Source organism: Castor canadensis, chromosome 11, assembly GCF_047511655.1.
Source record: "Castor canadensis chromosome 11, mCasCan1.hap1v2, whole genome shotgun sequence".
Lineage (NCBI taxonomy): Eukaryota > Metazoa > Chordata > Mammalia > Rodentia > Castoridae > Castor > Castor canadensis.
This window is the reverse complement of record NC_133396.1, coordinates 138,013,477-138,041,081: the sequence shown is the minus strand read 5'-3', so window position 1 is coordinate 138,041,081 and position 27,605 is coordinate 138,013,477. Positions and strand designations below refer to the sequence as shown.

Below are 27,605 nucleotides of genomic sequence, written 5' to 3'. Positions count from 1 at the left end.
TAACGGAACTGACACCTTACATCATGCAGGACACATAACTGAGTCCTCTTGGGCTGTTCAGCGTGGCAGCTCCACAGTGGTGTTAGCTAGCTAGTCTCTCCTCTCTGTCTTGCAGTGCACAGTGGATGCACACTGAGCATTTCCCCTCACCCCCAGAGGTTGCTTGCCAGCAGCACTGAAGGATACACACTCCTTTAATCACATCCAGCAAAAAAGACCAGGTTGCTTCCAGAAGTCCTTCCAGAATTTGGAAGAACTTTCCCTAAGGTTTTTAGCACATCTCTCTTCTCATTAGTCTGCTAGAAGTTCAGGAGTGGCAAAACATAGGCGATCATTTTTACACCACTCTTGCTCACCTAGAATCCAAGGGTGGTGTTCATTTTCCCTGAACTGTGTAGGGGAAGAGTGGATATCAGGTTATACTGGAGTCCTTTTAGGAAGGAGGAACAGGAAAGGATATTGAAAGGCAGTGAAGAATGCCTCCTTCATTTGAAAAAGTGTTTTGTCTTCCCTTCATGTTATCTAGTTTATTACCTACTTCAGTTGCCTTGTCTTTTTCCCTGCTGAGTCATAATTTGTACTATCTGTCTTAAGTTTCAATCCTTTTGCAGTTTATTTTGCATAATAAATATAAACTGGTTTTTATTTCATTTTTTCAAGAAACTGCAATAACTTCCTTTTGTCTGCCAAATAAATAGATTTTAAACTTTTTAAGCCCTACTGGGTCTTACATCCCGTTATCAATTGTTTGGTGTTCTTTCCCAATATACCCCCACATAAATCATGCTAATTCCTGTCTGTTCTTCTCCCACATGGATATTTACACACAGGCATTAGATGATACAAATTCTAAGTGATGTGTCTGTAAAGTATACTACTGCTTCACAGCTGTACTGATTTTGTGTGTGCCTTCTCCCCACAGCTAAACTCTAGATTCCTTACTTCAAGTGCCACTGTGCAGTAGACCCACCTGGTACAGAGAGGGGAAAAAATTAACAAATTAGATGGGTTAGAAAACAGATGAATTTAAGTGTTCTCAAATTCTGAACATAATTGGAATAATGATTGTTATGTAGCCATTAAAGATGTAGCTGTTCCCCCCTCACACACAAAACAACTTAAAGAACAATTTAAAAAATTAAACACCTACCCTCTATAGTAATGTGTTTGTGTAACTATGATGGAGACAACAGCTGTGACTTAGCTAACACTTTGATGGTGCTTATACCATCTTTTCAGTGGCTTATGTGCATTTAATCCTCACAGCAACACCTAAAGGTAGTAGTTACTGTTATTTTTTACATTTTATAGAGAAAAGAACTGAGGCACGGTAATGTTAATTTGCTTATCAAAGTCACTGACTTGAACTTAAGTACCCTGACTTCAGAGTCTATACTCTTAACCACAAGCAGTTAAAATTTCAGTGATGTGTTACTCTTGCATATACACACACACACACACACACACACAATTACTCCAAAAAATATACTTCGTAGGGTGCAAAGATCTAAGGAAACTCTCCAAAAACAGGCATTGAAAACTGCTCCTCATACCTCAAACTGGGAAGTAGCCAGCCCTAATTTCATCTGTGTTATTGAGACTAAATTTTAAGTCATTATCAGCTTGTTGCCCTGTCTCATTGTCATTTCCACCAGGTGACTAAAAACTGTCTCATAATCTTGGGACAGTGTGAGTAATAAGGAATGAGTGGTTTAAGTCTTGAGTTTAATTGCTTTTAAGTGCTCTGTCAGGTTCAGTTGATTAATAGGTGATGAAATCTTACTTTGTCAAATTAGTGTGAAGATGTTATTGGTCCACATTTATCATTGCAGTTGTTTAAAATATAGGATGGAGGAAAAAGTTTACTGACCTGAAATAATTCTCTGAATCCAGCAGATGTTATAGAATCCAATTTGAAATGTTTACCCTTGGTCATTTTTAAATCAAAGTATATTTTAAGAATTTAAATATTGCTAAATGTTTTACATTATAGAAATAAATGATTAGCTTAATAATTTATACTCCAAGCATACTCTTCAGTGAAAACCAAAAGCATTTTGCAGGCCAGATCCATAGCTCAGTGTTAGTGTGCTTGCCTAACATGTATGAGACCCTGGGTTTGATCCCCAACACCAACATCATCTAAAAAAAAAAGAAGAAAAATATTTGCTTTTACAATTTAAAATTTAGTACTTACTATGGAAGATGAACATTCTAGAAAGGATAATAGAGTTTGCTACCTATTTATTCTTATGTCCCCCTCTTTGGGGTCTACATGTATCCAGAATGTCCTGGCAATTTATCACATAGCCTAGGGGGAAAAAAGCAAATATTTACATTTGAGCTATCTATCCCAAAAATTGTGTGAACATTTCGAGTTCTCAGTTTACCCACGGCTTTGTCCTTGTACCTACTAACTTGGTCTCAGCATTAATTTAGGTTGCAGTTAAGAGACTTTAAATGTCACATACATTTTGAAAAGGAACATAACTAAATGGTAGATTCATGGCTCTTTCACATTGATTTTTAAGCCAATGATACTAAGTTTGTAAGCTTCTAAAGTTGTAGCTCCATTTTAGCAAAAGGAGTTTCATGGTTTCCATACTTTGAAGTACTTCAGTAGGCTAGGTTAGTTAAATGTCTTAAGTAGAATGACATTAGTCTTTATCATCTTGGATTGGACAGAATAATGAAGTGAACATTTACTCTGGATTATGTTTAATTTTTTCTTTATGACTCAGGATCATAATTATGGAATATCAGTTATTGGTATTACAATGATGTCCTCCAGAGCCTTTGAAATGTATACGCTGCCCTATATGCTAAATTATACTGGAGCACTATGCTTTTGAGGCTCCTTTTCTACTCTTGATTAGTTTTTTCTTACCACTATCACTTGCTCTGATAATATAGTTTCTCCAGTATTTATTCTTCCATTTTTAGTGATAAGCAAAACTCAGTAGATTTTGAAAAGGATAATTTTTATATTGAAATTTTTCTTACTGGGCACAAGTCACTAATGCCCGTAATCCTAGGCAGAGATCAGGAGGATCATAGTTCTAAGTCAGCCCAGGCAAATAGTTCACAAGATCCTGTCTCAAAAATGCTCAACACAAAAAAGGCTGGCAGACTGGCTTGAGTGATAGACCTCCTGCCTAGGAAGCATGAGGCCCTGAGTCCAAACCCCAGTATTGTGAAAAAAAAAGAAAGAAAGAAAATTTTCTTAAACATTCTCTTTGCGTTCTATTTAGGCTTTTTGACGACTTATGAGGATGATGATTAGTGTTGCTATTATTTGTAAAATGTAGCTTGATGCCTTCTATGCCGTATCTCATGTTTGATCACAAAGATGTTCCATTCTTCTGTAACCTAAACGCAGACAATTTTATGATTATTTCATATTCAGAGTACTGTTAAGTTCACTATAGCACCTAATGAATGCACCAAGATTTAATGTTTGAAGGTGTTTCAGAATACTAAATAATTCATTCAATGAGAAAATGATTAGAAACAACCTAGTTTCCCTGTATTGCCTTTTCTTCCTAATAAATTATCTGTGATTTTTCTATCAATCTATTTAAAAGGATAGTGGATTTTTTAACCTTAGGGAAAAATATTTAATTTGAACCCATTTTCAATAATAAACTGTCTTGACGATAGATACAGTTGTTTTGCTTTCTTAACAGGGCAGTTTAATCTTAAACTTTTTTCTTGTGCATTTGCGCTGTTCAATAACACATACTTAAAATAAAGCATTTCAGTTGTCATTTTCATTTATACCCCATTATGTATTTCATTTATAAAAAGCATCTGTTTTTATGCCTTTATATTAGTATCTGAGGCAACAGAAGAATAGTTAGAATGTTCCATAGTTGCTTGATCCTTTCACCCATTGTTACCAATCTGAAGTGTACAGTTAAGCTTTCCTCCAAGTATTTTTGATCCTGATGCACATTCTGCTGTATGGAAATGTAAGCTAACTTTCTTCCAGAGTTGTTGGCTGCCAACTGAATTTTCCATTTTTACATTATTTCTTTCATATTACTGCTTGGATTGCCATGCTGCAAGCAAAACATGTTTTATCTCTAACCTTGCTTAACCTTTATCAGACGTGTCTGTCTTCTTCCAAGGAAGAAGTAATACTAGTTTTTTCATCCTCAAAGTAATGTCTCTGAATATAATGATAAAGAATGGTAAGTGGAGTCATTACTTCCAAAGCATCGCTTACACATTTACTTCATGTTTGCATCCTCATTTGAGTACTTACTCTCCACTGGAGCTCTACATTTGTTCATAGATATTTCAAGTATTTCATCCTGCTGACTTGATAGAAAATTCATTCTTTTTCTATCACTACAGATATGTGTGTATATATATTGAGCCTGCATTTCCATCTTCATTTGATTTCAATTCTTTTGTGCCTTGATGATTTCCAAGTTGGAAAAATTATGGCCCTGTCCATGCAAGGTCCATCTCTTGACTGCTTTGCTATCTTTGGCCGCTGCTGCTACTATCTTGCATTGCCTGTTGGTAATTGAGTGGCATGCTCAGAATCAAGACTCTTCTCTGTGGCTTTCTTTCTATGATATAAATGCCATTGTCCTTCATCCAGACTAGGGTCTTCCTGCTGATTCTCACAGAGTAATGCAAATGGTCATTACCAATGTCCTTCAAATGCTAGAAGCTTCCAAATATTTTGAATTCTCTCTTATTTTTCTCATTAGGGTGCAGCATAGATGCCAAGCAAGTTGAGGAACAGTCTGCAGCTGCAAATGAAGAAGTACTTTTTCCTTTCTGTAGGGAACCAAGTTATTTTGAAATCCCTACAAAAGAATTCCAGCAACCATCACAAATAACAGAGAGCACTATTCATGAAATCCCAACAAAAGACACTCCAAGTTCCCATACAACAGGTGCAGGGCATGCTTCATTTACTATTGAATTTGATGACAGTACCCCAGGAAAGGTAACTATTAGAGACCATGTGACAAAATTTACTTCTGATCAGCGCCACAAGTCAAAGAAGTCTTCTCCTGGAACTCAAGACTTGCCGGGAATTCAAACAGGAATGATGGCACCAGAAAACAAAGTAGCTGACTGGCTAGCACAAAACAACCCTCCTCAGATGGTATGGGAAAGAACAGAAGAGGATTCTAAAAGTATTAAAAGTGATGTTCCAGTGTACTTGAAAAGGTTGAAAGGTAAAGTGAATTGATCATTTCAGAACTTCCTATTCTCTAATAAAGAAAATTTGGTCTTCACAGTTACCTAACTATTAGTAGATAATTATATGGTAGAGAACATCTGCTTTTTCAAAGTTTACATTTCATTTTAAAGCTCAGAAACAATCCACACTATCCATGTCCAACTTACTCATTCAAAATAGTCTTTCTTCATTTTCTTGCCAAAACCAAACTGGTTTTGTGAATTTTTATTTGTCATTAAATATCCTTTTCCTATAGAAATATGTTTATTTAGCTCACCAGTGGAATTCCCTAGAACATGATTTCCATCATTTTCTTGATTTAAGGAAAAGATACATATAGTTCTACTCTCTATGTGATGCTTCCAGTAAAATATCTAGATTTTTGAAATTACCATTAGGTAATGGGCCACAAGTTCCACTTTTGATAGAATGCTTCAAACTGTTTACAGTAGTCATACATAAAACAAATACTTTCAGTTTTTAAACACTTACTAGGTATCTCTCTATTAATCTAAATTTAAATGTTCTTAATAGTAAGACTTTATGAGAATCATAGTTTAATATTCATTTGTAAAATAGATATTATATGTGTATGCTTTATTTAGTATAGCACTTGACCAAAACTATACCTACGCATCGCCGGCATCAAACTGCTCAGGTGTTTTCCCATTGTTTTTGCCAATTAAATTCATTTTAGAATTATTTGAACACAGACTTGTGTTCTGTCACATTTATTTAATAAACTATAAGGGAATGATTTTGAACAAATTATGACTGTATGTTAATCTGACCAGTCTTTGACTTTATTAGGAGTTAATGAACTTTCTTTTAAAAGTGGTCTTTGAGGTCAGAGACCATACTTATTTTGTGTCTTAACACTTCATCTAGGACTTGAGCATGTAAGAGGTATTGAGTAATATTGAATGAACAATGAGTGACTTGTCTGTCAATGACATACCTTATGTCCTGGGATTATGATAAAGTAATGAGGAAATGGTGATGTTATACTTGGTTCTGACATGCTTCTAAGACATTTAAAGATAGAGAGATAAAGTGATTACCTAATTCCTTGTTGGCACCTATTACCATATTTAATTATAGACATCATCTGGCATATGTACTTTTGAGATGTGCTTATGATCTTTTTACTTCCACTAAACAATATTAATGCCTAATTAAAACCTATATGTGTAGGTATAGTTAAAGCTCACAAATAAAAGCTATATATTTACCATTTATCTGAATTGGATAAATAATACTGATATCCTAGTATGATGTAAGAGGTAGCATGAACCTTGAAAATTTAGAAAGTCCATACTTACTAAATATACAAAAAATGAACTGAAAGTCATTTAGGAAGATAATCACTTTAAAAACTATTTGTTAGGTCCATCTGTAACTTTTTTAGTCATTATAACTGCTTTCTGTATTAGCTGTATTGTTAAGCAATACAGCTTAACAATTTTGTGGCAATTTCTGCTCTTGAACAAGACCCATTTGTGAGCCTGATTACAAAGAGTCATTAATGCCCACATGCACCCTCTTCCTCTACATTAGATACTTACATACAAAATAATTCCCCGCAGTTTAAGATATCAGAAGGATATACTCAGACTCTAAATAAATGTAATTAGGTAAGTTAGTAACAATTTTACAAAAATTAAACTTTCAGCAGCTGTTTTAAATCAAATGATTAAAAGTAGGCAAAACAAAACCAAAAGCCTCTTGCTCCTACAAGAGTGAAGTGCACGTGCTTTGGGACAGTGAGGAAAATAATGTTCACAAAGCCCATACACTTTCACCCTTTAGGAGAGTTGCACAGCTACTGACTCAGTACAGCTGACCTAGCCTAGGAAGTGTTCAAAGAACTCTATTGTACGCAAGTGTGCTTAATGATACCCAGAAGGGAAAAAGAGGAATCCTGGTAAGGAGAGTTTCTTAGTAGTCTTTTTGTTGAGTAGAATAGAACATTGCAGCTCTGATTAGATGTATCACTTTATATAACACCAAGAAATGCTGGAAGGAATAATAATTTTCCAAAAAAACAAAATGACTAATCTGTATGAGAAGTTTTAAACTATAATTTAAAGGAAAGATACTTGAAAGCGCCTGACATCTCCAAGTACCAAAATCTTACATGTTGGAATCAGAATTAAATTCTATACAGATGGCATTTTCACTAAAATATTTGAGTGGAAGTTTGTTAGGAGTTATTTTGGTCTTATTTATTAGAAAATAATGGAATTTTGTTATTTCCAGCTGTTACAAACTGGATTCATTCAACGTAGTCAATACAACAATGAAATAGGATGCAAATTATGATGTGTTTAATGAATTTTGTATTTGAAGTAGAGTTACATTTGTGGTTTGTTTTCCATCTGCAGTTCGTGATTCCTAGATTGATCTCTGGGGCAAGAATTTCATTAATTCAGCATATTTTTTCTTTGCACATTGCATTTTGAAAATGATTTGGAGAGTTTCAGATTTTTATAGTATTAGTCACGATCACTTTGATAGGAAGACTCTCTCCCCCATTATTTTGATCTTATTCACTCCATTTTCTGTTGCCTGTTACTTTTCTAAAACAGCACATCTACCTTCCTGATGTGAATCTTCTCAGCCCTTTCATGTACCACACATTTATAGGTAATTCTACCAGCAAACTTACAAGGAATGAATCTAGGAACATTAAAACGCAACTTTTTCTCTAGACATATGATATGTCTTTTGCTCCTTCTATCCGCAAACCTTTCATTTCTGCTCATTATCTTGTTGGGTACCACATTCAGTAGGTGTTCATATTAAAGTTTGTCACCCAGAGAAGTTTAAAAATAAAATTTAGCTCTGGAAGTGTTGTAATGTACAGTGTATTAGGATGATTTATAGTTTTCAAAAACTTATCATTCAAGTCCTGATTTTGTGATTCCATGTAAAATGTGTAACTTGTGGCTTTTCAATAATTTCATGCTATAACCATACAGTAATTATCATTTGATTAGTCTAATATACTAAGTAGAAAAAATTTTAAATTAGCAAAAAAGCAAGTAATGAAGTAGTGTCATGTCTAGTCCCTCACAGAACTACTTAGTGATTTTTAACTACTTAGTGGTTTTTACTTGCTGTGGTATAGAAAAACCTTTGTTAAGAAACTGAAGTTTCAAAATATAAATATATCCTAACTTGACTGTACATGTTTTATGGAGAAGACATCCGGTTATATCTAGCACCATGTTGTTTGCCCGGTAGGTGCTTAGATGTTAGGATTTCCTAAGTTACTCTTTCCCTTGATAGACCTGGTACCATCCTTCAACTCTTTGAAATCGCTAGAGTACAAATGCAGTTTTCAAAAATGCTCATACCTAGGAAAGATGGTGCTATTGCCAGTGGAAACTACAAATTTGAATCTTTTTATTAAAGCAAAGGCATGCTGGACTTTTGAAAGTCTTAAACATTACCACTAAATTAAGATGTATCACATTTTTATGGCATTCGTGTTCTCTTTTCTATGTAATGATAAGTATCTCAGTAGTGTCACCCTTTTTCTTGCCTTGCTTCCTCTCATGCTAGAATCAAATTTTTTGATCGTTAAAAAGATTTAAGATTTGAAGAAGTCATGCTTAATAATGTTATGGATATAAACTATGGCAGATGATAGAACATTGCTTATCTGTTAGGGCATTGTCAAATCTTTATAAAGTCAAGATTTGGAGAAAGAAAAGTAATCCTATTCAGTTGGTTATAGAGGACCTCATTGTTCGTTGATAAAATTTAAATGTAGCCACTGCAATCAAGGGAAGTTTGCAGAGCCTGTTACTGAAAAGAACATACGACTTTGGATTGAAAAGGGGGAGGTGGTCAGAACAAACAGCACTTCTGTATATGCTTCAGATTTTCTACATGGAATTTTTTTGTTCTCTATTATGTCATTTCTTTTTCATATCTAGGAAATAAACATGATGATGGCACACAGAGCGATTCAGAGAATGCTGGGGCGCACAGGCGCTGTAGCAAACGTGCAACTCTTGAGGAGCACTTACGGCGCCACCACTCAGAACAGAAAAAGCTGCAGAAGGCCCAGGCTACTGACAAGCATCCAGACCAAGCTGTTGTAAGTCGAACTGCTTTTATGATTGCATCCTTTGATGAAGATAATCCCAAAAAAGGAAGGTCATATTCCTTTACTCAAAGTATAGGAATCTTATGTCAGGAAAGTACTTATTCAGCACCACATAAACTTAAAAAAGCAAAACCAACAGCAGATGCCAAAGTGGTTTCTTTGTTTTTACAGACTAGCTCTGCACGTCACAGAGCGGGGCATGGTGGTCCACATGGGAAATTGCTACAGCAGAAATCAGAGGAGCCATCGGTGTCAGCAGCCTCCCTACAGACTGCACTGCTGAGAAGTTCAGGGGGCCTTGGGCTCAGAGCAGGCCAGGAGACGGGTGAGGTGCTGACGAATCAGGCTGCTTCTGCTCCTTTAGCAAAGGACAATGACGACGACCAAAGCGACAAGGGCACTTACACCATCGAGCTAGAAGATCCCAACAGTGATGAGGTGGAGGCCAGGAGAATGATTGACAAGGTAAAGGATCAAAATCTGACTGTGACATTAGCTGTTGTGTGGCATATTGACTGTTGGAAATTGAAAGTCGACACTAAATGTTCTCATGCAGTCCATGGTATTAGAACTTTAGGGAGCTGAAAGACTAACAAGACCAAATGCTTCCTGCTTTCATTTTGCTGATACTCTATGTTTGCCTGAGTTTCATATGCAAGGTCCTATACATTTAAACTGTTTGGACCTTTTAAACTTGTGTGTATTTGAGGTATGCTTTAAAAATAACATACTTTGAACATTCTCATTTTGCACTTATATCAAAACTAAACAGAAGTAATTAAAACTTAACTCAGATATGAATGCTAGCCACATGTTTCCTGCATGCTGATTTCCTGTTAGAAGCAGATAAAAATGCTTATGCTTTAATGAACTTTGTCCTTTTTTACTGTTTCTATTCACTTCAGTCTTTGGTAATAGAAAAGCAGTGTCTGAGGACGAAATCAGTTTTTTCACATTATAATCTTTGTAGCCAGGTTTATACCCAGTCATAACGATTATCTACATTTCAGATATGTCTTTGATGCTATTTGTTAAGTTATATAATGATCAATGTATAGTTCAAAAGTAGTTTTCTCAATTCTGAAAGTGATAATGGAAAGTTGACTTTAGAATCAGCTGTTTATTTTACCTCCTGTAAATTGCAACCTAAGTGCAGGGACACTTTAATCTTGTTTAAATTCTTGTTACTCAAAATGTAGTTCTTGAGTAAACAATATTACCACCACTTAGGAGGACCACTTCAAACATGCTGCATCCGAATCTGAATTAAAGACAAAATGGCCAGGTGATTCACAGGCACATTAACACTTGAGATGTACAAACTTAGCTGATGAGTTTCCAGAATGATATTGCCCAAGATGGGGACAAGATGTCTCACCATCTGGGATGCAGCAATGATATTAGGACTTGTTAAAAGAGAAATACAGGATTTTTAAAATATCAGATATTTTGTTCATAACAGTTGATGCTTTTCGATTAAAAAATTCTTTTAGTCAGCAGTTAGGTGTGGCTTAAGAGGTAAAGCAACTTACCTAGCAGTTATATATATTACAGTGTTTAAGAACCTAGACACTTGCAGGCACATAGATCTTCGATTAAGTATAAACTCTGCATGTACTAGTGTGTGCCCTTAGGTTTCACTTATCTCTAAAATGGAGGACATTTTATTAAAAGAAGATTTTTTAAAAGACTTTTAAAACATAAAAAAGGCTTATCATAATGTCTATCTTGTCAGACCCCTATAAAGACTAAACTGTTTAGTGTTCATGTTAATAGTTTCCACTTATTAGCCTCTCCACAAAGTACTGGCAAATGCTGGAAGGTTCTTTTAGCACTGAAAGTGTCAAATGTGAAGCCAAAGTGGATTACACCATAAGGGACCAACCTAGCCAGAACAGAAGAGAGCCAAGAAAGAAGTCATCGTTGCAGATGAGGCTCTTTTAGGAAACTACTGGACAGAGAGGGGACCCCAAAACCTGGCTTGTGCCTATTGTCTATAATTACATAACCATCCTTTTTCATTTTCAGATAGCCCCAGTGTTAATAGCAAGTTATTTAGTCACACTATGGACAGAGAAACACAAGATTTTAGAACACTTAAAGTAGTAATGGCAATGTGAGATTGAATGGTTAATGCACCCGTTCTTAGTATATATAAATCAGAAAACAAAGCTGAAACAATACTACAGAGAAAACAAGGGTCACTGTTTTCTTGTGTCTACCAAAGTAAAAGAGCTGAAATTCCCATAGCTGTGGTTAAAGTTGGAAGCCAAATTCAGGCTAATTGATGTTAGGCTGTAGGGAAACAAAAGCAGGGAACCAGGAATCAGATGTCTGAAGAAGATGAAGTAACCTGTGGGCTACTACAAGAATAGCCAGATTGAAAGAATGAGCTGCACTTTGGGAGGTTAAGAGTAGATTCAGGCATCATCAAATTGGTTGGATGGACTCTGTCATCTGTTTTCTTCCTTTTGAGATAGAAATTGGGGCAGCTGTTGTCCATCTGAATTTAAATTTTTTTCATCCTAAAAACGTTCATGTTGTCTCTCCTTTTTTACTCCATCTTTTGAGAACTGGTTTATGTGATTGATAATATGCCAGGTTTTGTGTACAGAGAAGACAATTCAAAAATAATTGAGTTTTCCCCCTGAGAAATGTGTGACTAGTGGGATAGAGATTTAAAATAATTATGTTGAATGCTTTGAACAGGTATCAGGTGTTGGAGGAATGGTACTAATGGGTTCCAAGAAATCTCACAATCATTGTCAGACAAATCTTTAGCTAACCATTGTAAAGAAACTCCCAATTCACTGCCGTCAGCTTGTTCACTTTAACCATATGCTTTATCACTTTATTTATTTTTTTTCTTTTATTATTCATATAATAATAAATAAATAAGGCTTGGGTCATTTCTCCCCCCTGCCCCCACCCCCTCCCTTACCACCCACTCCGCCCCCTCCCTCTCCCCCCAACCTCCTCAATACCCAGCAGAAACTATTTTGCCCTTATTTCTAATTTTGTTGTAGAGAGAGTATAAGCATTAATAGGAAGGAACAAGGGTTTTTGCTGGTTGAGATAAGGATAGCTATACAGGGCGTTGACTCACATTGATTTCCTGTGCATGTGTATTACCTTCTAGGTTAATTCTTTTTGATCTAACCTTTTCTCTAGTTCCTGGTCCCCTTTTCCTATTGGCCTCAGTTGCTTTTAAGGTATCTGCTTTAGTTTCTCTGCATTAAGGGCAACAAATGCTAGCTAATTTTTTAGGTGTCTTACCTATCCTCACCCCTCCCTTGTGTGCTCTCACTTTTATCATGTGCTCAAAGTCCAATCCCCTTGCTGTGTTTGCCCTTGATCTAATGTCCACATATGAGGGAGAACATACGATTTTTGGTCTTTTGGGCCAGGCTAACCTCACTCAGAATGATGTTCTCCAATTCCATCCATTTACCAGCGTAAATGGCTACATAAAATTCCATTGTGTACAGATACATTTTCTTAATCCATTCGTCAGTGGTGGGGCATCTTGGCTGTTTCCATAACTTGGCTGTTGTGAATAGTGCCGCAATAAACATGGGTGTGCAGGTGCCTCTGGAGTAACCTGTGTCACAGTCTTTTGGGTATATCCCCAAGAGTGGTATTGCTGGATCAAATGGTAGATCAATGTTTAGCTTTTTAAGTAGCCTCCAAATTTTTTTCCAGAGTGGTTGTACTAGTTTACATTCCCACCAACAGTGTAAGAGGGTTCCTTTTTGCCCCTGCATCCTCGCCAACACCTGTTGTTGGTGGTGTTGCTAATGATGGCCATTGTAACAGGGGTGAGGTAGAATCTTAGCGTGGTTTTAATTTGCATTTCCTTTATTGGTAGAGATGGTGAGCATTTTTTCATGTGTTTTTTGGCCATTTGAATTTCTTTTGAGAAAGTTCTGTTTAGTTCACTTGCCCATTTCTTTATTGGTTCATTAGTTTTGGGAGAATTTGGTTTTTTAAGTTCCCTATATATTCTGGTTATCAGTCCTTTGTCTGATGTATAGTTGGCTCACTTTATTTATTTATTTACTTATTTGTTTGTTTCCTCACTCTCCCTGAGTTGGGAGGAATAAACTACATGATGACAAGAACCTAGTGTCAGCATACAAAATGTCCTTAATAAATTCTGGATTTAATTAACAGTGATCTAGTTCTCAGCATGTGTAATTAATCCCATAATAAACATGGTAGGTAGGATTTTCCAAAAAAAAATGAACCAGCCTTATTTAAAAGCACATGAGCAAGCAGGACTTGTTCAGAGGACCACAGTTATTGGGACTAGAATAAATAGTGAAGTCCCTTGTATGCCATACTGAGGACTTTATTTTTTTTTTTTATTTCTTATTTCTTTTATGTTGGGGGGCATTACTAGGGTTTAAACTCAGGGACTCAGGCTTTCTAAACAGGCACTCCACCACTTCAGCCACCCCACCAGCTCTTTTTTGTATTGGGTATTTTCAAGATAGGGTCTCACAAACTATTTGCTCAGGCCGGCCTCGAGCCGCGATCCTCCCGATCTCTGGCTCCAGAATAGCCAGGCATGAGCCACTGGCGCCTGGCAATATTTCTTTTCTAATTCAAGAATTTAGATGATGAGCTGGGTACTGGTGGCTCACACCTATAATCCTAGCTATTTGGGAGGCTGAGACCGGGAGGACCATAGTTTGAGGCCAGCCCAGGGAAACAGTTCTCCAGACTCCATCTCCAAAATAACCAGGGAAAAATGGACTTGAGGCATGACTCAAGCAGTAGAGCACCTGCTTTTCAAGCATAAAGCTCTGAGTTGAAACCCAGTCCTACAAAAAAAAAGGAAGAATTTAGATTATGAAAGTATATTAATAAATTAACATATAGTAAGACATATTCAGGTAGGATGGCGATGGAAAGGTTTTGACAGCTCCAAGAATGTAACTGACTAGCCTGAAAGAGATAGTCAGGCAGACCTGAACTTCAAATTCTACCTCCATCTTGTACTAGTAGGGGTCCTTGGTCAAGATATTTGATCTTTCAGACAACAGATTCTTCTGGGAGGACTGTACTTGGGAGGGTTCAAACTCAGGACCTTGCCTTGCTAGGCAGGGGCTCTACCATTTGAACCACTTCACCAGCCCTTTTTTTGTTGATTTTTTTTTTTCATTTTTCTTTTATTATTCATATGTGCATACAAGGCTTGGTTCATTTCTCCCCCCTGCCCCCACCCCCTCCCTTACCACCCACTCCACCCCCTCCTGCTCTCCCCCCTCAATACCCAGCAGAAACTATTTTGCCCTTATTTCTAATTTTGTTGTAGAGAGAGTATAAGCAATAATAGGAAGGAACAAGGGGTTTTGCTGGTTGAGATAAGGATAGCTATACAGGGCATTGACTCACATTGATTTCCTGTGCGTGGGTGTTACCTTCTAGGTTAATTCTTTTTGATCTAACCTTTTCTCTAGTACCTGTTCCCCTTTTCCTATTGGCCTCAGTTGCTTTAAGGTATCTGCTTTAGTTTCTCTGCGTTAAGGGCAACAAATGCTAGCTAGTTTTTTAGGTGTCTTACCTATCCTCACCCCTCCCTTGTGTGCTCTCGCTTTTATCATGTGCTCATAGTCCGAGCCCCTTGTTGTGTTTGCCCTTGATCTAATGTCCACATATGAGGGAGAACATACGATTTTTGGTTTTTTGAGCCAGGCTAACCTCACTCATACTGAGGACTTTAGCAACTCCCCCCCCCTTTTTTTTTAATGTTGAAGGCACTGGAGAATCACTGAAAATTTTTTAATTTTTGACATATTCAAATCACTGTCAGAAGTATAAAGTAGGGTTGAAAGTTGGAAAGTCCAGAAACAGGAAGGGCAGTGTAAAAGTTGCTGTCTTCCATTAGTCAGTTGGTTATAAATGTCTGGATCATAGGAAAGAGGTTTGGGCTAAAAATACACATTTTGGAATCAAAGAGTAGATGGTGGTTGAATACAGAATAAGACATGAGATCAACCAGAGAGACAATGTATAGAGTGTAACAACACCAACATTGGTGAGAAAGGAATATGACTGAACAAGAGACAGACATGATCATACAGAGAAGTAAAGAAAACCAACAAAAAAAAGTTTGAAGGGGCAGTACTGGGATTTAAACTCAATAAGAATAATCATTTTGAAATTAAAAGCACAGTCAAAAAGAAATGAGTAAGTAACAATATCCCATGATGCACTGTTGTTAAATATGGTAAGCACTGATGCCTTGTTAGTTTTCTACAACACAGCTGGTTTTCCTGACTCTAAAGATAACAGACCACAAATTTGCATCTTCACTGAGGAGTTGTACACAATCGAAATGGAACTCTTTCAAAGAGATGACCAGGCTGAAATGCCATATCCTTATTTTTCTATAGATTACTGTATTTTATACATGTCACCACATTAGCCTTTTATGATCATAACACTTGTTAATACTTACAAAGACAAAGTTTTATGTCTAAGCTCACCTGGAAATGTACCATAAGCAACACTTACTGAAAGTGCTATTTACTGCCTAAATCAAAGAAAGCCATCTCTCGCCATAACAATAGTCTCCCCCTCTCCTTTTTTGTGGTAGCTGCCTTTCCAGGAAGCCCATCACAGACCAGGTTTCTCCTTCCTACTCCACTCTGAAAACACATACTACTGAGGGAAAAGGAAGATCTTGTCAGAGCTACTACTTCCCAGCCTTCTAAGCTAAATGAAATTTATCATGAGAACACAAAACTAAACATTAAACAAACAAGAAAAATATGGATCATTCTAGAAGGCCTTTGAAAGAACTATTTCTCCTCTTAAGATTCATACCATAAACCACATATGCCAAATACTTTTCTCTGTCCCAAGTTTTGATTTCTTGTCCATTGTCATCAGCATATCTTCCCACAAAATCCTATTATTAACAAACACTCTTCCTTCGTGGAGCCTGGTCAGTGCTAGTTCTGTTGCAGCAAGTGGTGGGGAAGAATCCAGAACTAGGAGAATTATAACTGACCTGGGAATTCAGCATGAAGAACATCTGAATTTAGAAATTCAGTGCTAAGAATGTGAATCCTGAGCCAATACTCCAAATCCTGAAGGTTACAGAAAGATTTTAGATTTGATCCAAATCAGAGCCAGGGGAACCATGATAAACCAGAACCAGAATCTATACCACAGGTCTAAACAGAATCCAAACGTGTCCAAAGGTAGCATGTTCAAAGTCCACTCAAATAGAAAATCAGATGCATGTGGGAACTAATGGAAGAGGAGATCAAATAAGAGCCTTCAGCAATAACAGAGGACCTTGATAATAGAGCCAACATTTTGCTTTTGACCTTAACACTTACTTCCTCAGTGTGCAGTATTTTTAAGAAGAAATTTTTCTTAAGCAAGTCTCTTAATTCTCCTCAGACATCTTGTTTCCTTCTTGGGTGTATAAGAAACTCTCTCCTGCTGTGTGAATTCCCAAAGCTACCTGAGGGATCTCCTGCTCTTTTTTTTTTTTCCCTCCCCAGTTGGAAGCCTAACATTTGGTAGGTTTACCTTCATTTTCCTTTCTCTGTTGTGTGAAATCTGATTTATTTTTCTGCTTGAGTGCCTTTCACTTACTGCTCCTCAGTCTTGTGAATTCTTACTTGTGTTTTTGGCATGCCTGTCTCCTAATAGTTCATTTTGTGTATTCATTCACTTTTCATTGCAGTATAATATATGTATGACATAAACTTTTCATTTAACCATTTTATGCATACAATTCAGTGTTATTTGTACAATTATCACTATCCATTTCCATAATTCTTTTTCTCTTGTGAAAACAGAAACTCTGTTCTCCTCATAATTCACTTTAAAGAGGCTTTCTCTAACCACCCTAAAGTAGCCCACATTCTCCTCTAATATCCCTCCATTAGATTAACAGGGTTTATTTCCTTTATAGAAGTAGCCTCTCTGCTTTACTTTGACTGTCCTGTCTAGAATGAACTTACTTGTCTTTTCTAGACAATATTTTTGAATAAATGAGTGAGAAAGTCATATGCTTTTCATGTATATCAGTTTTTAGATGTGATTAATGCTTTTATATTAGCTAATTTATTTCAATGAATTTATAAATTGTTTCAATCCAACCAGGTCCCCATAAAATTTTCCTATATTTTTATGTACTGAAACTAGTTTATATCTTGGTCCAAAAATAACTTGTTAAAATGTATGATTTAAGCCCTGTGTATGTTATAATCTTAGCTTTGTAATAGTAAATATGAAAGCTGCAAAACAATTTAGATTGTATCAGGGAAAAAAAAACAAATGTATGAGTTTCCGAAGAGGTGCCTTGCTTAGAGACAGTTATTATTGAGTCTCTAGCAATGCCTGACTGACCACTTCCAGCTTAAAAAAGTGCTTGGCAAGGCTAGTAGATGGGCACTGAGGAGTAGCCAGAGCTTAGGTCTGTCAGGAGAGAGATGCATGACTGCAAGTGAGTCATAAAAAGGAAAGAAATTGGACATTGTAACCATAGAAGTAAGGTGTGCTCTGAGGGCAGTTTGAGGTATGAGAGAAGCTAATAGAGAATAATGTGGAAAGTGGTGGAGCCAGTAGAAAAAGACATGCAAAGGGAAGAGAGTTTAGACGTAAGATTCCTTAGGGATGGGGAGAATCGAGGACACAAGATCTGTTAAGAGACTACAAAGATTTGAGAGCATGTTTTTGCATAGGAAGAGGCACCAAGGAAGAAGATAGGGTGACATGGTGCCTTTTTAAAACATTGCAGTAAAATTTACATAGCATAAAATTTGATATTTTCATCACTTAAAATGAATAATTCATAGCTGGGTATGGTAGAACACACCTGTAATCCCAGCACTTGGGAGGCAGAGGCAGGAGATCTCAAAGTTCTAGGCCAGACTGTGCTACGTAGCAAAAAAATAAAATCTTTTAATACATTAGCACTGTTGTGCAGAGATCTGTGCTATAACTGCAGAACATTTTCATCACCCTGAAATGAAATTCTATATACATTAAGTAGTCATTTCCCATTCCTCCTTTCTCTAGCCCCTTGGCAACTGGTAAACTGGTTTCTGTCTCTGTGCATTTGCTTTCTCTGGATATTTCATATAAGTAAGATCATTCTCTGAGTGACCTTTAATGACTGGCTACTGTTACTTAGAATAATGTTTTCAGCTGGGTATTGGTGGCTCATGCCTGTAATCCTAGCTACTCACGAGGCTGAGATCAGAGGATCTCAGCCCAGGCAAATAGTTCACAAAACCCTATCTCAGAAAAATCAAACACAAAAAACCAGTGCTGGCGGCATGCCTCAAGTAGTAGCTAGGTGCTTTATCTGCCTAGCAAGTGTGAGGCCCTGAGTTCAAACTCAAGAAACACAAAAAAATAAAAATAAGAATAATGTTTTCAAGGTTCATCCATGTTATGGCATGTATTAGTACTTCATTCCTTATTGTGGCTGAATAATCAAGCATTGAAGATGAACTCTTGCATTTATTGATTCATCCATTGATGAACATTGGGTTTGTTTCAATTTGGCTATTGTAAATAGTGCTGCTCTGAACACAGATGTGCATGTATTTGTGTGTGCACCATGATAAATTATAATAAATTATGATAAATTATAAAACATCTCCCTAACCCCTTTCTGAGTTTTCTCTTCTTACAATTTTGTCTGAACTTAAAGTTTGAAAGTTGATTACTAGTATATTATAAAATAAGTGTTAAACATTCATAATTTATTCCAGTGAATTTTAATGAATTTTCTTTTTGAAAGTGAAATTAGATTTTTATTGAAAATTGAAAATTTTAAATTCTAGTTAACTTAGTTCCTTGACACTAGTGGCTAGAATTTGGCATAGTTCTTAAAAGTGATTTCTCAAATGATTTTGGTAGGGCATGGGAGCCTCTGCTATTGATTTGAACTGGTGGAGACCTGGCATTTCATAGCTAGGAGGTCCTTCCTCCTTGAGAAGAGAGATATTCTGGTTATTGGAGGTTTACATTTAGTTCCATTTTCAGTTTGACAGCTTGGTATGATTAATATACTAACGTCATACTGTTTAGTTGTTTTAAAATAAGCCTACAAAAGCTTGATAGTTGGTTCATTATTAGTTTTCAGATTTCCATGGGAAGGTGAATTCTGAATCCCAGGTGAATTTCTTCCTTTTTTTGAGGGGCTGGTGATCAAAACCAGACTGAGCTACACCTCCAGCCCAGAATTTTTTTACTCTAATAATTCAGAACTACTGCTGTTACCATTTTTCCCTACACTTGTATTGCTGTGTATTCCTCTCTCCCTGCCTCTTTCACACTGGTCTCTGCTTCCTGTCACAATAAGCAAGCCTCATATATCTGATGTCACTAAGTGTAATTTTGACCTCTCTTTGCAAGTGTTCAATAGGTTGGATATTTAGACCCATGAAGTTGACTCTGTGTTCTTTGGTGTGATATACCACTTTTCCCCTCCTCACCATTCCAATATTGGAAATTTTCCAATATTTTAATATCGGAAAATGTGAGCCTTGGCTGTATAGCCCAGACATTTAAATAATGACAGTGATGATAATATGGCTGTGGGAAATATGAATGTCAAAATTTTCTTAGGCTTGGTTTGTGTTGTATCTACTAATCTGTTATCATCTGGAGAATGTTTAGTTTCTCTAAATTTAAAACTAAAATCTAAAACTATAGTTTGGCTCTAATGGAAATTTGGTTTTAATTATAGAATAAACCCAGAAAAACTTTTGTTTCTTAAATAAGCTCCTTCATTAGACCCAGCTTCCTCTAGCAAAGTCATACAGATTTTTGATGTTTAGCCTAGTTGTTACAGTTAGTACCATGTCTCCATAACAGGTTATTAAAAATTTTTTAGAGCAGCTACTGAAATTAGATGGGAAATCCCAAAGTGAAATATCAAATATGTGTACCTATTCAGAGGTAAAGATTGAGAACATGTTCCAAGACTCTTGGAGTAGCTTGGAGAGGGAGCTACTGTCTTCTTAGTTCAACTTCAAAGGCCATGAGAGAAGTCACAGGTCTCTACCCATCACCCCCATAGAGACGTATCTCACTAGATCAAAAGAATTATAGGAGAAAACAGGTAAAAGCCACTCCTCTCCAAGATAAATGAGATATCTTTATCTGTCAGACCCCAGAGAACTCTGACAGTGTAAGTTCACAAAGAAAAAAAAAATTGGGTTTTTTTTGTTTGTTTGTTTTATTTTTTTGGTACAGGTGTTTGAACTCAGGGCCTCGAGCTTGCTAGGCAGGTGCTCTACTGCTTGAGCTATGCCCCTAGTTCACAAAGAAATTTTTTATTCTTTTTATCCCACTCCTTCCTCCTTTTGCTTCTACCCTGGGCAAATTAGAAAATGACTGGCCAACTTGTACAAGATTCTTGTAGACAGGTTGGGAGCATGACTCAAGTGGTAGAGCACATGTCTAGCAAAAAGTGCCCTGTGTTCAAAGCCCAGTAACAAAAGGGGCAAGGAAAAATTAGGTATCTGGACTTACATCCTTCTCCACTATAGACTTCCAGCCTAAAGAAGACTATAGAAGGGCTGGTGGAGTGTCTCAAGTGGTAAAGTGCCTGCCCTGGCAAGGCCCTGAGTTCAAATCTCAATGCCTGGGGCAGGGGGAACTCCCTTGAAAGACTTAGATTTTGTACTAAATAAGTTTGGGATTTTGTTTTAGACCAGGTCAGGGTGAGAAAGGAAAGAGAATCACTATCCTCAGGTTAACTACCTGCATTTGAAATATCTTGAACCATGCAAGAAGAGTGATGACAGGTAAGCAGCCGTGGTAAGCAAAGTGAAGGCTTGCAGGTGGATATAATCTCCTAGGGACAGAGTCCAGAATGAAGGCTAAGGAAGCCTAGCAGACTTGGTCTTGGTTTTGGGCAGCTGTCAAGTTCTGTCCAATTATTAGATAATATGTCAGATTTTAGGTACTTTTTAAATATAGAAAGCATACTAGCATGGTTTTCACATGAAATGTAAAAGCTTCTTTTCCTTCAGATTAGTACTTGCTACCATACTGCTTGTATGGAACAGAAATAATTGCTACTCTAACAAATAAATGTGTAGCTATCTCTGATGCCTTCAGAGGAGTTTGTCAAGTCATCTGAGTACTTTCTGTCCAACCTCAGCTCCCATTAGAGCATTACTTCTTTGTGTGTCTTTTATTAGCATTTCAAAATAATGTCAGAAGTGATTTGAAGAGATTTACTATATTTTCTTGAAAACTTTAAGTACATAGATGTTTGAGGACACCAAGTTTTCTGTATGTGATTAGAATTAAATATCACCAAATCAGAAAATCACTTAAGGTAATTTCTGTATTGACATGCCAAAATGATGCAAAAATGCAAGTAATCCTATGTGATTATTTTTACTTCCAAACTTGAGTTCATTTTTTCTAGTGATTATGAAAATAAGGAAATAAACAGTAAATTTTGAGTTTAAGGACTTGAGTTAGAAATAACTTTTAAATGATATACACAAATCGGAGTAACTCTAAGTTGCTTTCTTCACAAATAGAATTAAAGGCAGAGGACACAGGTATAGTTCGTTTTTTCACTGTTAAAAGTTTAACACAGTCTAATGTTTAGCAAAATGAAGCAGTTCTTGTTTTTTTCTCTTGTACTCTGTGTTTCCATGTATTATTGAAATTTATATTTGATTTAAAGTTACTAATAGGCAGTTTGCTCTTAAAGATACTTTGAATAGTTAATAGTTCAGTGGAGTATTAAGTTATAATTCTTAAAAAATGATTTTGAATTAAATACTGGTAATAAGGTCCTCTAATGGTAAAATTTTCAACTTTTAGTGAATCTGGAAATTTCATATCTGCTTTAGTAAATGTGAACTCCAGAATTTATCAGATAACTTACTATATGGTCATTAAGTTTTTTCTTGAAAAAATGTCTAAATTGTTTTTTACTTCTTATAAATATGAAGGCTCTAACAATTATTTTTACAAATTGCTAATTCAACTTATTTTTCTTGATTATAGTGATTAGAGCCATAAACAATAGGTGTAATGAATAAGTTTGGGGAACAAAGTAGAGATTAATGATAAAATATTAAAAGCTTAGAGATTAATGATAAAATATTAAAAGCTTAATTAGCTACAGCTTTTTCCAGTCTCTTTGGCAAGGCACTATCTAAGGCCTTTTATGTGCCAGGAAATGAGTAAGCCCTCAGGTCCTATCCATTAAAAAGCCTGTAAATATTCGGAATTTCTCAAAGCATTACTATTGGCCACCTGCTTACTGAAAAAGTTGATCTGTGTGAATAGACACAGGAATATGCACTTCAAACAAAGGTCTGTAAGTGATTGTTAGGCAGTCATGCTGTACTCCATGTGATCATACGATAGATCTTACTTGGCACCTTAGAAAGTTGTATGTGTAAGTTTAACTCATGTAAATGTTAAAACATTTGATAAGAAGGAAAAGATAAAAGGAGGCATATGTTTATATTTTTTCAACATGCTACTCAAAAACAATAAAACAAAGAAACTGGAGGCCCAGTGAGGAGGCATTCTTGCCTAGCTCCATGCATAATGAGAATGCACATTATTAAGTCTTAACAAATCAAATATACATTGTGAACATTGACCAGAACATTTGCTAAATATTAAAAAAAAAAAAAAGTACTCACACTGACATAAGTTACAGCTGCCTGTTTTCTTCTCCAGTTGGATGTTACCCTGTCATTAAACAAATTCTCTTTATTAAAATTCCCTGTTGAAGTTAATTTACTATGTTTGTATTTGCCTCTGAAGTTAACTGATGATATTCACATACTAATCTGGTGCTCAGACTTTCATTTTCACTTAAAATTTTTTCCTCCTAGGTGTTTGGCATAGATGACAATCAGGATTATAATAGGCCTGTTATCAATGAAAAGCATAAAGATCTGATGAAAGATTGGGCTCTCAGTTCTGCTGCCGTAGTAATGGAAGAAAGAAAGCCACTGAGCACACCTGGATTTCGCAGCTCAGAGGTATACATACGTCTCTTCTGCATACTTAACTTTTTAGATGCATAAAGTTTAAATGCTTATCATTTGTAAATTACTTTGTTTTTTTTTTTTTTCCAGTATTGTGGGTTGAACTCAGGGCCTCATGCTTGCTAGGCAGACACTCTACCTTTTGAGCCACTCCTCCACCCCTGTTTTGTAATGGGTTTTTTTGAGATAGGGTCTGGAGAACTATTTACCCAGGCTGGCTTTGAACCAAGAGTCTCCTCTTCTCTGCCCCAAGTAGCTAGGATTACAGGTGTGAGCCACTGGTGTCCAGCTACATTATTTTAAGCAATTGATATATCCCCTTGTAAAATACCTTTAAAAGCTAAATGATCATTGATTTTTTTTCATTTCTAATGAAAGCCTGAAGCAATTTTGGCTCAGTTTTTAGTTTTTATTATGCTATTTTAAATTAGGGGTTTTTTTGTTAGGAAAATACTGCATTTCAGTAAGCAGTGAACTATATGTTCATTATTGTTAAGTGGCATTAAGAGAAAAACCAGAAATATACACTGCTTATATGTGTTTGGAAGCAGAAGACCTATTACACAGGAAACATACAAAAGGTACTGCCTGGTAGATACAATCTGTATACCTCCAGAAGTGTACGCAGCACAGGTCAGGATGTAACTAGAGTAATGTGAAGCTAAGTAAGAAAATCTCGTTCCATTTAATGTGACAAAAAGAAATGTAAAGCCTGGATACAGAGTAGAAGTATTAATTATTACTTACACATATAATAGGCAGTAACATTCAAGGGAAGTCTTCACTGAGCCATTTTACAAATAAGAAACTGGTCTTAAAACTAGGAGTTTATGAAGCCAGAATTTGAATCTTTACAGCCCTGATTTCTTAATTCATTTCCTAACTCATTATGCTATACTGCCTCTTATTAAAAGAGCTAATTTACAATGTATGTATGGTAAATATTAAGTGTAAATAGAAGGGAATCATAAGGTATAGCATTTTATTTATATTTTACTTTATATGAAATGTAAATAAAATTTTGACCTATATATTTATTGATGTTAAAATTATCTCTCTATGGTTTGCAATTTCCTGAAAACTGTCAAAGCAATTACTGTATTTAAAAGTTCTTCATGCCTCACGATTTGAAGAATTTTTATTTTGGTTTCTATTTTATAAGATGTTTAATTTAAGTAGGTCATAGTTACTTAAGGAATGTGTCGGTGTTTTGATTAGTCCAGGAAAGGTTTTAGTGAATGAGTTTAAATAGATTACCTCCTCTTGATCCCTTCAATCCATGCCAAGTAAAGTTTTTATAGCCCCAGTATGTTCCTCGCTTTGTAGAAGTCACCTAGTGTGCCATGAAAACACGTCATAGAGTGATTCTACATAGTCATGTGTCACTGAAACCCACTCTGTTGTGCAGAATCTTAGCATGGTGCAAATGAACTGGTACTGCTTTCAGCAGTCAGAAATGTGAGCAGATATCCTGACCTCTTAGAAGTGAATTCAAAGGTTCAGCAGGTTTTGTTATGCCTAAGCTACTCTTTATGTATATCACTCTCTACTATTTCGCCTTATTGTTCTTGATATCATACAGTGTCTAATCTGCATGAAACTGCTACTTCATCAGTGTCTAGCCTATCCATTATTAATACAATAAATCGGACACCTTAATAAAATATTTGTCTTTAATTTGGTTCAGAGTAAACTTTCTGTCATGGCTTTGCCTTCCCTAGTTGGCTTTCTAGTTTCAGTATAAATTCCTGCCTTGCATTTTTAGTGAGAAGAGTCCTTTTTAGTGATTTTTTCCTGTACCCTGCAGATCTAACAAATTGAATACCTACATTGCCCTAGTCAGAAGAATTAACAGTATGTGTCCATGACTTCAGAGAACCATATAATAAATTTAATTCCATTTCATTCTTGGCTCTAAGGATTCAAAAAAGCATTTGCCTTAAGCATACACAGGTCTGGGTTCACACTGGTACAGATAAAGTTCATTGAAATTGATTCTCGCTCCTTTTGGAAGTGTTAATGTATCATACAGGAAAGCTTTGCGTTTTTGAAATCTGAAGATAGGACAGCATTAATACTGCTGAGATTCTGGAACCAATCTGACTTCCTAGAGATCCAGAGAATAACTTGGGACTGGGGCAGTGGAGTAAAACTGACTGCAGTGGTCTAGCTAAAAGCTGATACAGGTTTGTGCTTATCTGGCAACCCAGTACATTTTAAGCTACAAGAGTGTACCTCAGTACTGTTTTTTTAGTTTTTAAGAAGTACAGAAAAATAGTCCACATTCACAGTAATAATAAAATGTAATTTGAAAGGTGTACCTAGAGAATCTTCATCGCTAAACATAAAGAAATTTAATAAATAGCAGGGTGAGGTTCAATCACAGCTTTTATGACATTAATATGACTAAGTGAAACTCTCATTCCTGAGACTCAGTTGCCCAGAGGATCTTCTTTCATTCTCCTGTTCTCCTCCTTCAGGAAGTCCCGCCTTCTTCTGGAAGCAAACGTTGGGTTTCACAGTGGGCTAGTTTGGCTGCCAATCATACAAGGCATGATCAAGATGAACGGATAACAGAATTATCTGCATCTGTTCCTTTAGAAAATGGTAATTTTCCTTTCTTCTCCTCCTCCTTTTTTTTTCCTTTTTCTTTTTTTGTGAATCATAAATCAGTTTTTTTAAATAGCTAAATTTATACTGTGATAAATAAATTAAGCCTAAACAAACACTCATATATTCTCATGCCGTACTACAAGTACAGTTTTTTATAAGTAAAAAGCTGATTTTTATTAAACGTTTTATATTTTAGGGTATTTGAGCAGTGAGAATTTTCCAAATAATAAAAGATTTTTTTTCCCTTTTTTTTCACCCCCTGGTGCTGGGTATTGACCCCAGGCCCTCATGCATGCTAGGCAGGAACTATGCCACAGAGCCATACTCCTGTCTCCCAAAGCCTTCCTTCCTTTAGAAAATGTTAGTGTATTTCAAGGGCCGAGCACTGTGCCTCATGCCTGTAATCCCAACTTACTTGGGAGGTGAAGATCAGAAGGATCATGGTTAGAAGCTGGGTGATGTGAAAGAGGAGTGGTAGCTTTATTGGGAGTTCTCAATAAAGCTGGATGTGGTCGCACACGCACCTGTCAATCCAGCCTATGTGGAAAGCTTAGATAGGAGGATTGTGGTCCAGGCCAACCTGGGCAAAAGCACAAGACCCTACTCAACAAATAACTACAGCGAAAGGGCTAGAGTTGTGGCTCAAGTTGTAGAGTGCCTTCCTAGTAAGCACTGGCCCTACAACCAGAAAAAAAAGAAGAAAAAAGTTGTGTTTCATAAGTGGAAACATTTAACAGTTTATTCTTTTTTTATAATTGCAAATTTCTGCTCTTCATGTATGGTAAATACTTTGGGTTTTTACTTTTAAATGAACATTCTTCCTATCCTTTTTAATATGCCAGTATCTAGGATAGTATGATTTTATTTTGATTAATGATGCAGATATCATTAAAATATAATCATAACTGAAGATAAGGGATAACATAGTTGTAACAAATATACAAGTGAATATATATTGCCTATGTAAGTTGAGATTTTTAAATATTGATTTAATTATTACACACTGTGTTTATAAGTAATAATGTCACTTTGTATCCCACAAGGACATATAATTGTAAATTACCAATTTATATAATAAATTAAAATTTAAAAATTTAATTCACTTATGGTCCTCCCCCCAAATTTTTTTTAAATGCAACCCCCAAGAAAAATGTGTATTTGGCTTTTTATCTTTATTTGTACTTTTGTTCTTGTTAGAAGTGGAAATTTATATTTTCTCTGACTTTTGAGACCCTCAAAAATCAGTTTTAGGAATTTTGTTGGAACTTTCCAACCTCTTAAAATCATTATAAGGAGGAAGAAACTAAGGTAGAAATGAGAATCATGGTGGGGTTGAATCAAATCAGGGTATAATAATACATATATACACATACATGTATATGTGTATATATATATGTGTGTGTATGTGTGTGTGTGAAACACTCTGTTTAATGAGCATAAAAAAATATATATCTTTTTTAAAAAATGAAGACCAGGAAAGGAAAAACTGTCCTATCTGGGGGTTGGTACCAGTGGGAGTGGGGAGGACATAAGGAAAGGGTGAAGGAGGGCAAATACATTGGAAGTACTGTGAAAATGAGAAAAAAAATGAGGCCTTTTGAAATAGTTCAAAGAAGGGGGGAATAAAGAGTGATGGAGGGGGTGACTCTAG

General features: G+C 36.1%; 1 protein-coding gene across 7 annotated transcripts in view; it reads left to right on the top strand.

Moving 5' to 3' along the window:
- Positions 1-27,605, top strand: part of Cep170 (centrosomal protein 170) — a 114,999-nt gene that overhangs the window by 50,829 nt on the left and 36,565 nt on the right. For 6 of the 7 annotated variants that reach the window (XM_074048775.1, XM_074048770.1, XM_074048773.1 and 3 more), the window contains 5 exons: positions 4,725-5,201; positions 9,151-9,314; positions 9,495-9,788; positions 23,186-23,335; positions 25,822-25,948. In XM_074048775.1, coding sequence (XP_073904876.1) covers positions 4,725-5,201; positions 9,151-9,314; positions 9,495-9,788; positions 23,186-23,335; positions 25,822-25,948 — 1,212 coding nt within the window. The remainder of the gene's footprint in view (positions 1-4,724; positions 5,202-9,150; positions 9,315-9,494; positions 9,789-23,185; positions 23,336-25,821; positions 25,949-27,605) is intronic. The other variant, XM_074048776.1, reaches the window with a different exon arrangement.